General features: G+C 48.3%; 1 protein-coding gene across 7 annotated transcripts in view; it reads right to left on the reverse strand.

The window, feature by feature from the left end:
• Positions 1–12,155, reverse strand: part of Mboat2 (membrane bound O-acyltransferase domain containing 2) — a 130,686-nt gene that overhangs the window by 18,866 nt on the left and 99,665 nt on the right. For 6 of the 7 annotated variants that reach the window (XM_040730707.1, XM_005082012.4, XM_005082011.4 and 3 more), the window contains 2 exons: positions 11,988–12,043; positions 6,949–7,003 (listed from right to left, as the gene is read on the reverse strand). In XM_040730707.1, coding sequence (XP_040586641.1) covers positions 6,949–7,003; positions 11,988–12,043 — 111 coding nt within the window. Of the gene's footprint in view, positions 1–6,948; positions 7,004–9,913; positions 9,938–11,987; positions 12,044–12,155 lie in introns of those variants that run through there. The other variant, XM_021234015.2, reaches the window with a different exon arrangement.

Raw genomic sequence — 12,155 nt, forward strand, 5'->3', positions numbered from 1 at the left:
TGAGAGTGGTAAGCTAAAGCAGACCCTTTCCTCCCCAAACTGCTTTGGTCATGGTATTTTTTTTTATCACAGTAATAGAAATCCTAACTAAGACAGATTACATTCTGGAGTTGTGAGCCAAATAAATCCCCCCTCTCCCCTAAGTTGCTTTTTTGTTAAGATAGCTTACAGAAAGGAAATAGAACAGTAGGGGGTTTTCATACAGATCTTTAGCAGCAACTACAGAGGGTTTTCATACAACGAAAGAACCTAAGATGACCACGATGGGGCACAAGAAATCACCGCTCACTTCTCTTTGCCTGCTCACTCAAGAAATGCATGCCATGTGCCCGTCATGTGTGCAACAGGCTCCAGGGCCTGCAGACATAGCAGGCAGCAAACGGAACCCAGCATGCATGGGGCTTATGCTCCCATTGCAAAGCACGGACTAACACAGATGTCATACATGCATAAGATATATGTGCATAGATATTACATATATGCAGGAATATAATCTTCTATGTGATCTTCAGAGACACTAAATGCCACAAAGATCAAGGGGCCTCTTTACAAAAAGAATTCAGGGACGCCTCTGGTGAATCCCATCTGGGCACAGACTAAACAGAAGTGAGAACGGTACAAACCCAGGTAATGAGGGGTCTAGGAACAGGAGCGATGAGGGCACAGGTGGCATACATTCAGTGATAGCGCTGCTGAAAAATGACACGGAAGACACAGAGGAAAGACTGCTAACTGAGGTAAGATCACGCGGGGCCTGCCTTCAAGCCACAGAGGAATCTGTGAGCTCATTCTGAATGAGATGGAAAATTATAACCAGGTTTTAAAGGCCGTGTTTCAAGAGTGCCACTCTGGCCCGGTGCGTGGACACGGCAGGGGACTGTAGCAGAGGACCACACCGTGGAGCCGCTGGGAGCAGCGTGTCGTGTGGCTTCTGACAGCCCACCTGTGGGGTCAGCGGATGGATTAGTTGTGGGAACTGAGAGACACAGGAAGCGAGGGTGTCTGAAAACAGTTCTGATTCCTGTGCCTCAAGGCCTGTCCACAAGGCTCAGTGTGTACTGTTTAGCAGGAATTGTAGTCCATCTACTGGAGACGGAAGAGCAACTACAGTAAGCAGACCCCCTGACAGGCTGGAGGCCCTCTTTCCTCTCTGCACGTGACGGACAGTCTCCTCAGGGAATATTCTGGGCAAAGAAGGCAAGCACCCTCATAGATCAGGGATTACTGTTATTTAGGAGGGATGAGAAGATCAATACAGCACCCCCTGTTCTAATCAGAAACTATTTTTTCCAGTATTTCTTTTTCTTTCTTTCTGTTTTTGAGGTGGTGGTGGTAGTGGTAGTGGTGTTTTTTTCAATGTGGCTCTAGGAAATTTATTTATTGTGTGCGTGTGCGTGTGCGTGTGCGTGTGTGTGTGTGTGTGTGTGTGTGTGTGTGTGTATTTGTGCCTGCCTCCGATGAATTAATGCAGACCACAAGCATTCAGGAGCCAGAGGAAGCCAGAAGAGAGCATCAAACCCTCCGGAACTGGAGTTAAGGCAGTTGTGAGCCACCACTGTGTGGAGCTGAACCCAGGAAAGAGCTCTTCAATGCTGAGCCATCTCTCCACACCATTTTTGTTGTCTGAGACAGTCTTGCTGCATAGTCCAGTGCCCCCTCTGTGGTTCTGGTTGGCCTGGAACTCCTAACAGCCTTTTTCCTTCAGGCTCCTAGAGGCTGGGATCACAGGCACCGATGGCCGGGAACTAACTCACTTTTTCCATCTGTTTCATTTCTGGCTTTTTCTTGAGGCAGGGTGGAAAGCTGCACGTGCTGACTGCAGACGCCTCTGAGAAGCAAGGGATAACCTTGGCCTTGCGGCCCCTCTGTCTCCAGTTCCTAAGTGCTGCGGTCACAGGCAGGCACCTGGTGCCCACGAGAGCAGATTCCTCTCAGTCACAGAGTTTACTGAAGAGAGCTTTGGCTCAACTGTCAAACAAACAGTATGAGGTGCTGGAGTAAGTCAGTATGATGCCTAGGCCCACTAGTTCACTCGCCACATGAAAGACTTGCTGACTTGTTCTACCCACTGACATCAACTGCGTGTCGTGGCCTTAGGTCAGTTTGGCCTCTCCTGGCTGAGGGTCAGTACTTCTGTGCTGCAGAACACGGCCCTGCATGTGGAGATGTTTGCCCTTTACCTATTAGCGGTCAGCCCTTCCAGGCTCTGACAACCAGAAACGTCTCCAGACATGCTCAAACGTCTCCTGGGGCAAGAATCACTGGCCGTTTAGGAGACAGAATGTAGCGATAGGCAGACAAAGCTCTCAACCTGGGACCTTATGCTTGGGCTGGGAGAGGGCTGAGGAAACGAACAGTCCACACATTGTGAAGAAAGCAGGCAGGAGTTTCAGATTGGTGGCTAAGGCTGAAGAGGGGGTGGCTGGGTGCGGTGGCACTCACCTATCACACCAGTCCTTGGGATGGTGCTGGAGAGGGGCAAGTCTGAAGTCAACCTGACCTACAACCCCACCTGGCTCTCCCAACCCCAAACAAGATGGGGATTGAGTAAACTGAGGCAACAGTGTGGAGCTCTAGGCTCTTTCAGAGAAGGATGCTGTGGTGGGAAGTTACAGGACATACCAGGGATTTTTAATTTTAATTTTACTTTTAAATCAGGGAAGAGGCTAAAAAAACAAAAAAATACTAAAACAACCCAAAGCCTGCTTAAAGCATCTCTGGAGACGGAGAGGCCGCTCGGTGGGTAAAAGCACTCATGCGTGAAGCAAGAGAAGCCACATTCCAGTCTCCAGCACCCACACTCACGGCTGGGCATGGCTGCAGGTGCCTATGACATCAGTGTGCAATGAAAACAGGTGCTGGACGCTGGACAGGCAGCTCAGCGCAGGGACTCAGGAGCAAATGCTGTGCAGATGTCCTTCGGTCTCCGGCCAGGACTGCTGGCAGGAAGCCCTGGCTCCCCACCTCCTTGGAAGTCAGTAGCCCTGCCTGGAGCCATACACCACAGTGGGGACTGGAACTTCCATAAAGAAATGGGTTATCGGCAACCCAACTTCAGCCCATCTCCCAAACAATTTCAGGGTTCTCTTTAGACGGGGCAGCGATACAGTAACAATAAAGGCCCATAAAGGGAAAACCGGTTTTTTCTGGTCAAGAGGATGTAATCTCTGGCCTGGGCAGAGACCTAACATTCCAAGCTACTAAAACCATCAGAGTTAACCAGTTGGGCTAGTCAATCACCGGAACAAGGCATCATGGAAGGAGGGCAGGCTCCCCTTAGGCCACACTAAAGCAACAGGCAGAATGATTAGCCCTTTAATTAAATACCTACTTCCCCTTCCCACAATTCCCGTCCCTAGCCACCGTGAGGTTCAACTGGGTCTATCCAGCTTTCTGATGGAAGTTCAACTTTCCCTCTCCGCCCCCTTCAGAGGCTGGCCAGAAACTAAGGATGCCTTTTCTGGTCCTGACTCTTTCTGTAGTTCCCCTCACATGGCCACTTAACTCAAACAGCATTGCTGTTCCCCCACCCCCCAGGTCCCCAGCTACCAAGACTGACAGTTGCCTGCCCTGGAGTTTCTCTCTTAGACTCTAATAAAATCATCCTCTTTGAGTAAACTTGGGATTTGCTTGCCTTTCAAACTTTTTCTGCATTTGATTCTTCAGTGAGAAGATGAGCCCATTCCTGTACCCTAGACAGAATTGGGGGGGGGGGGGTGGAGGGCGGGAACAGGGAAGTATAGAAGAGGATCCTAGCAGCTTACTGGCCAGCCAGAATAGCCAGGTACAGAGAGACCTTGTCTCAAAAACAAGGTGGAGCTGGGCGGTGGTGGCGCACGCATTTACTCCCAGTACTAGGGAGGCAGAAGAAGGTAATCTCTCTGAGTTCGAGGCCAGCCTGGTCTACAAAGCAAGTTCCAGGACAGCTAGGGCTGTTACATAGAGAAACCCTGTGTTGAAAAACAAAACAAAACAAAATAAAAAACATAGTGGAAGGCAAAAGGAGATACTGATGTTCTATTCTGGCTTGTGTATTCACACGCGCACACACAGGAGGGGGGGGCTGTTTCACTAGACTCACCTTGAAAATCTGCTACAGAGAGCATCACATGCAATCTGGCAGGCAGCCTCCTAGACCTTAGAGGATCAGGATGGCACAGTGGTGTGGCCAGAAGCAGCCACACACTGGAGATGACTGAAAGGTTACCGGACTTTCTAGTGGAATGGACTTGCAGTAAGAAAATAAAATCTGCTTATGCTCCCCATCAGCCCGCAATAGCAAACGACGCTACCAGCCTGCAAGTGGTGGTGCTGGACAGAAATCCAGCCCACTGCTGCCCAAGTGAGGACACCGAAATGACAGTGGGGACAGGAGGCTGGACAGGAGGGAGAGGACTGAGTGGCTTCAAGCCACCAGGCCACGTGGAAGCAACTGGGGAAAGCTGGGGCATTCAGGGTCTCAGGTCCGGGGTACGACAACCGCCAGCCAAACGGGAGAGGGGCAGAGGGCTGAGCAGGAGGACAGAGGAAGAAAAGAAGAGAACTCGGTACCCAGGAATTCAGCGAACAGCGGTCAGCTGGACAGTGATGCCACTGTGCTTGACCACCGTGGCAACAAGGCTGAAGACTAAGGGCCACCGAGAGAGGAAAGAAACATGCATCTGACCACAGAGGAGGAAGACGACGTGGAGATGGGAAGTGGGGACTATGACGGGCCGGTGGCGGCTAGAAGACAAGTGTGACGACACAACAGTCTTCCTGAAAAGCTGATGGTGACCCCGCCAACAGGGAGGAAGAAAACGAACCTGATCGAGGTCAGAGGTGAGAACCCAGCAGCCCTGCACTGAATTATGGGTAATTAAAACTCAGAACTAGGCTGGGCGTTGGTGGCGCACGTCTTTAATCCCAGCGCTCGGGAGGCAGAGGCAGGTGGATCTCTGTGAGTTTGAGACCAGCCTGGTCCACAGAGCTACACGCAGAAACCCCTGTCTAGAAACAAACCAAACCAAACTGCAGAACTAGAAAAGCAGGCACTCTGTTACAGATTCCGGGAGCCTGGTGGGTTTTATGACTATAGAGTGACACAGCGCGGGGACCCCGGCATTGCTGCCCTCTGCGGTGAGTCACAGCAGGTGGCCTCACGCAGCCTGCGCTATTTGCTCTGTTGTGAGTTCATCCTGCTGACACTCTGGTCTACAGTTCACCTGGGCTGTCCTCAGGGTCAGGATGCAGTCGAGCCAGGCAGGTTACACATAGTAACCCATGGATTGTACAGATGGGAAAGGGGAAGACATCTTAATAACGAACTTTCCATTACTACAGAAAAAAAAGAAATGAAATTCAGCTCTCCATTATGAGTACGGAGGAGAAGATGTTGCAGTTCTGGGGAGAGGAGACTCCAAAATCTTTTCAGAGAGAGAACTAAGGAAATGCAACAGCTTTATTGTCAACACGAAGGATCATGTTTTTCTTTTTAAAGATTTATTATATACAGAGTTCTGTCTTGCACGTATCCCTGCAGGCCAGCAGAGGGCACCAGATTTCATTACATATGGCTGCGAGCCACCATGTGGTTGCTGGGAATTGAACTCAAGATCTCCAGAAGAACAACCAGATGGCTCTTAACCTCTGAGCCATCTCTCCAGCCTCATGATTTTTTTAAAAGGGTTTAATGTATGTGTGTATCATGTGCGTGCCTGGTGCCCCAATAAGCCAGAAGAGGCTGTCAGATCCCCTGGAACTGGAGTCAGGAGTTGGTGTCACGCCACCACGTGGATGCTGGGAACCAACCTGGTCTTCTGCAAGGGCAACAACTGCTGAGTCACTGCTCTAGCCCCAAGGACCACGATTTAAAAAAACAGAGTAAAAAAAAAAATTCAAAATGACTCCGGCCAACAAAAGAAGTGTCTTTCTACTTGGCTTCCTCCTACCGTTCCGAGGGTGGAGAGTTGAAGCTAACTGATGCTGGTCATTTGCCTGAGAGGGACAGGAGAATCAGAGCTGATGCCTGTATATGACAGTGTCTAGGGTAGATCAAGGCCAAGGAAAAGCCAAGAGCCAATCCAGGTCCTTGTCACGTAAGTGTAGCCAATGGTTACGGGCTGCTGTATGAAGACCGGCCATAGAGGAGACGGGAACCCCCTGAGAAGATGTGCAGATGTGTTACTGGGAGAAAAAATGAGGGCAGTGGTACATCTCTCCACCAGCGTGAACACCATCCCTTCTTCTAGAGCAGGGGTTCTCAACCTTCCTAACACTTCGACCCTTGAATACCATTCCTCATGTGCTGAGCCCCGACCATCACATTATTTTCACTGTCGCTTCATACCTGTAACTTTGCTACTACTATGAATTGTAGTGTAAATATATGATATGTAGGGTGTGTTTTCATTGTTACAAATTGATCCAAAGGGGTCTCAAACCACAGGTTGAGGACCGCTGTTTTAGCAGCCATGCATACACTAATTTTGTATTTTAAAACAGGGATTGGTTTCTTTAAAGGTAAAAGGAGTATATTTTATTTTTAATCATGTTGGTTTGGAAAACACTTGGCCAGAAAACCAAGTCACTCCTTAGACCACTCTTCAGAGCAGAACAAAGAAAGACGATGACCGAATAAATTCCTCAAATAGTACCAGTAACATCTGTGTTGCATCTTTGTGCTATGTTAATATACTGGCCCAATGACTACTATTCTTAGCAGCAATCACTACAACTGCAGACCAACCATCTGTCTGTGAGAGTCCCACAGAGACGACACTGGTGGCCTCACATGGCTCACAGGAGGCACACACGGTACAGCGGCACAGGCACGGACTTACGGGGAGCCCAGGAGAGAATGCCAGCCTAGCACAGCGCGACTCGGTGGCCTGCAGCAGTGTAGAGGGAAGGTTGCTTTCTGTGAGCCAGTGAAATAGCACAAACCCCTGGGAATCCAAAGACACATACCTCACAGCTAATCCCCTCTGCGACGGGGTCAGCTCCTCATCCTTCCGGAACATCCCTGAGAATCAGAAAAAGACACTTCTGTGAGTCTTGTTTTCTCTTTAGAATGGCCCTTGCCTCATTTGAAATCCATGCTATACTCTATGTTTGGGCCCAATGTCTGTCTCTTTCTGTCTCATACTGATACAGACCAAATAACATCTGATCCAACCCATCTTGCTTTGTACATACTTAATACATACAGGGAAATGAAAGTTAGTAGTTACTTAGTCCGAAGGAAATTATTACCCAATTAAAAAATCTCCCAAATGAATACATTTTAACCTGCAGATCTGTTATCCTTAACAGAAAGTGTTATGACTGTTCAGAAAGAGGCATTAAAACTCCTTAAGGATTTCGATGACTAAATCTCAGTGCCATGGACTTGTACCTCAGCACAGAGCAGTGACGGTGCTCTGGTTCTCATACAATGCCAGTGAATAAAAATGGAAGCTTATGTATCACCTTTACCCATCTAGAGTGTCTCCTGTCTCAGTCAGGAGACTATTGCTACAGCTAAGCATGAACTTGTAGATCCACATGCTTTAGAAATAAATGAATGAATGAACAGTACAATTTAAAGACCAATCGATAGATAGGTAAATTAAAGGAAAAGGGAAAAAAGAAAGAAAAGAAAAACTAGATGAAATTTAAAGACCAAAGGGAGACTAAATTAAGAAGCAAACAATACACTTAGAAAGCTTTTGTAGGAGGTAAAACAAAATGGTAACACTGCCCAAACACATAAAACTCAAGCCATTTAAAGACATTGAGATAGAGACAAAAACCAGAGAAAACTAGAAAAGAAACACAGACAACCAGTTAATATACAAACTGTTAACTTCGTGATTAATTATGAAAGCATAATTAATTATTGGGAGGTCAAAGCAGAGTGATGTCAGGTTCAGGAACAAGCCGCCACTTTTACACAGAAGCACACGGAACCTCTGAAGGTTCTCACTTACACAGCGCGATCTCAATTATGTGACACATACATGTTGGTATGGACGACACATGTACATAAGACATGAGAGAATGACAGCCACCTTAAGACACCAAGGTCCCCTTAGCACTAGAAAGAGCAGAGGAGACAGACTCCCTGCTGTGAGGCCTCCATCTAGTAGGAAGAAGCCACCAAGGACCACGTATGTTTCTGTAAACCGACAGATCAAAGACTGGAGGAACATTTCTCCCCTCTTGTCCTAGATGCCCCTAGTCTAAGGCAATAAGCAAAAATGCCATCTGAAATTACGACCGGGACCATCACAACCTCGTAAATAACAGAAAAAAAAAATCACTTCTACAGTCAGTAGAGAAGGGAGTGTAACCGCACATCTATTTTGACAACAGTGGGGAAGAAACATCAGGCTGGAGGGTGACATGGCAGTAACAGCACCAGCTGCCCTTGCAGAGGACCCCTCATGGAAGGCTCAGAACTGGCTTTAACTCCGGTCCCAGGGGTTCTGGCGCCCTCTTCTGGTCGCCACAATCACAGTACATGCTAGGCCAAACACTCATACACAAGCTAATTAATCAATTAATTACATCTATTTTTAAAGAGGAGGAAAAGAAAACCAGGCCTATGAAAAAGACGTCAAGATGACTAAGAAGGGGTTCCGACTCCAGGGGAACTTGGCCAGGGGTTCCCCTTTGCCTTCTCCTCAGGGTTACTTACATTTTGATGCTCCCTTCAAGGAGCATGTGCCTACTTTTTGGAATCATACGGAGAAAACAAAACAAAACCCACTTAAAAGGAGAACACAAGGGGAACCTCGGAAGGGTCCTGCCACTTTCAACAGCTCTACTCCCACAGTAGGTGGACCCACCCTTTTCAACAGATCTATTCCCCACAGTAGGTGGACCCACCCTTTTCAACAGATCTATTCCCCACAGTAGGTGGACCCACCCTTTTCAACAGATCTACTCCCCACAGTAGGTGGACCCACCCTTTTCAACAGATCTAGCACATTCCAAACGACCTAGGGTTATCAAGGAGATGAGGGATGTTGGTGTTCTCTTGAAAACCAAGCAACCAACCAACCTCCTACCCACCCACCCACCCACCAGTAAAAGAGCAGGTTAGCAGTTGTCTGTGACGCCAAGCTTTGCTACAAACTTTTTGTTCTGTTTGCTTTTAAAATTTCTTTTGAGACAAGGTTTCTCTGTTGTAGCCCTGGCTGCCCTGGAACTCACTCTGCAGACCAGGCTGGCCTTGAACTCACAGAGATCCACCTGCCTCTGCCTCCTGGGTGCTGGGATTAAAGGTGAGCACCACCACTGCCCAGCTTTTTTGTTGTGTTTTATTCAGTATTTCTTTGTGTGTAGAAATGTTCAATCATGCATGACAGGCCAGAGTCCAATGTCCAGTGTCCTCTCCCATTGCTCTCCATAGAGGCTGGGTATCTAAGTGAACCTACGTTTTATTTTGGCTAAACTGGCCATCCAGCAAGGCCCCAGGAGTTATAAGTGTATGCTGCCATGCCAAGCTTTTGGTGGACTCCAGGGATTTGAACTCAGGTTCCCATGCTTTGGCCCAGTGAGCCACCTACCCCGCCCCATGCACAGCATATCGAAGTGTTTAGTGCAGAGTGCGGATTCTGTACCAATGTACCCTGCTATGCTGACCCAGGAGGCTACTATCATTTTAAACTGCAAACCAACCAAGGAAAATAAACATATAACTTAAAGGAATCATTTTTATAGAATAATTTTGTCTATATATACAAGCCCAGCCTCCCTCCTCAGTTCAAACTCAGAAATAGAGTATCTTTATGAAATTTCAATTAACAACACCACACTTTAAGCTAGAAGACTAACACCAAGACAAATTAGTACGGTACAGCCTAAGATAGAAATCAGACTCTCACATTCCCTTATCAAGTATGAGCACCCAGCTAGGCTCGGCAACAAACAAGCAAACAAAACCTACCCCTCCCCTCTGCCCGACAGGGACATGTGAGACGTCACGACCAACCACTGCCAGGTGTGCCATCCATCAGTGCTGACACTTCAGAAGTCTCTAGAACAGCAGGGGAGGCTGCGTTCTGTGAGGGGAGCAAGTTGTCTCGACGCCACTCCTAGAAGTTATCGAGATAAAACATCTGCTTCCCCGAAGCTGCTGGGCTAGCAGCTAAAAACCTGCTGCTGCCCTCAGTAGAGCCTGCCTGCAAGCTCCACCCACTGCTGATGGCCAGAGCTTGGCAGATACACATAGTCCCTACACTGAGACAAGCGTTTCTTAGGCTGGGACTGTTCGTGTCAACACGGTTTCTTCTCAACCTCGGATTTCCCACCGGGAATTTGCATCTGTGACACCTGCCAGGCATTGGTGTCTGCTTGCCCAGCCCCTGGCAAGCACCCTGGGGCCCAGGTCTAATGAACTTCCTGGCAGAAGACACATCGTTCACAGGTGTTCCCACTCTTGGAGCTGGGTTTCCAGTGCTGCCTGTGACACACTGGGGAGAGACTCTGGGAAGCCTGCTTCTGGCTTCTTCTGGACCTCACTACAAACACTTCTGTCATTCACTGTTTAGAATCTTCATCGGAACAAACCTCAGCCAGGACGACGCTGCATGCTGAGACCAGCTAGGCAGGAACTTAAGGGTTCTCAGGACAGACAAGGACGTCCTCTCTTGGGAGAGTCACTGGGGAAGCAAGAGGCTGGGAAGAGCAAGCATAAGGTGGGGGTAGCTGGTCTGCAGGAGGGTGTCTGGCAGGGTGGAATTCGCAGGAAAGAGGCACACGGACGCTAAAGGATCTGAACTCTTCAAACATGACAAGGCTGATCAAAACCTGCTTGCTAAGTCGATTTCAAAGACCACAACACAAAATAGAGCCTTGAAGTACTTTCAGTTCTGAGCTTAGCACATAGTACCGGTGGACACTTCTAGACCTACAGACAGAATGACATTCCTGACCCCTGATGTCCCTCGACTCTCATTCCAAGTGGGACCTGTCAGCGTGACATGTGGGTCTCAGCCCCTAAAGACAACCGGGTGCTCGGATCTGTAACACCTACAGTACTCGCTCAATGACTACAGAACCAGGTTCTGAGAATTTCTGGCCCACATCACCGCTCAGAATGCAAGGGCCACAAGACGTGTGTCCATGAAGTACAATGCACAAAAAGGTCCTCCAGAGCAGAAGCAGGGGATGTGGAGACTGGGTCTCCTCAGGCCACCCCATGCATGTCACCACCTCTAGAAGCCCAGGCCAGGAGGAGGTGCTCTGCTCCAGAGGGGCAGAAAAGAGAGCTGTGACTGAACACACGGGGGCATCTGTCCCTTCTGTCCCTGTCCCCACACAATGAAGTAGGTAACTCTGCTTGTCAGTAGCAAAAGACAAGGGGAGGAAAACCCCTCCTTGCCCCGCCCAAACATCAAGGCTGTGCCCTGCCCACATGTGGGGAGTGGGCTGGGGAGGAGGCACAGGATTAGGGGGACACATATATGCAGGGACAGACACACAGACAACTCTCTGAGCAGAGTTGTCCCTCCTACCTATGAGGAATGCAAGTCAACACCCCAAGGAGTCTTGACTGCTGGCATTTCCTATAACCACTTATTAAACATATAGAACAGGTACACATGTATACTAAACTCTATGAAAACATGTGTGTATACGGGGAGAAGCACAAGGGGAGAGGGTTGGAGCAGCATACAATGTGATGTATATGATGTAAGACAAGCAAAATTAGGAATAAGACTTGACTTAGACCAAGGGTCCGTTAGATGGGCCACATGACTATTTTTGCTTTTTATCATTGAATTGAATTAAAAATCAAGAGAACACACAGGGCTGGGGGTGAAGCACATTTTAATAACCTTAAGAACTGTTTTTCTCTCTCCCTTCGTTCCTTCCTTCCTTCCTTCCTTCCTTCCTTCCTTCCTTCCTTCCGTCCTTCCTTCCTCCCCTCCCTTTCAGAGTTAGGGTAGTATCTCAAACCACAGATTATGTGAATAGAGTTCTTTTCTGGGATGAAGAATTAACTTCCAGATTCTTACCGTCATGAATCTCGAAAGCCAGACTAGTGATCTTCTGTGTAATGATCATCATCGGGCTGTGACGAGACAAAAGTAGACATTTTAAATGGGGGATGTCACAACACCATGCATGACCCTGCTCACACAACAGCAAAATCCTCAAGCTGCTACCATGTCAAAAACTCACGG

This window comes from Mesocricetus auratus, unplaced genomic scaffold, assembly GCF_017639785.1.
Source record: "Mesocricetus auratus isolate SY011 unplaced genomic scaffold, BCM_Maur_2.0 Super-Scaffold_100024, whole genome shotgun sequence".
Classification (NCBI taxonomy): domain Eukaryota; kingdom Metazoa; phylum Chordata; class Mammalia; order Rodentia; family Cricetidae; genus Mesocricetus; species Mesocricetus auratus.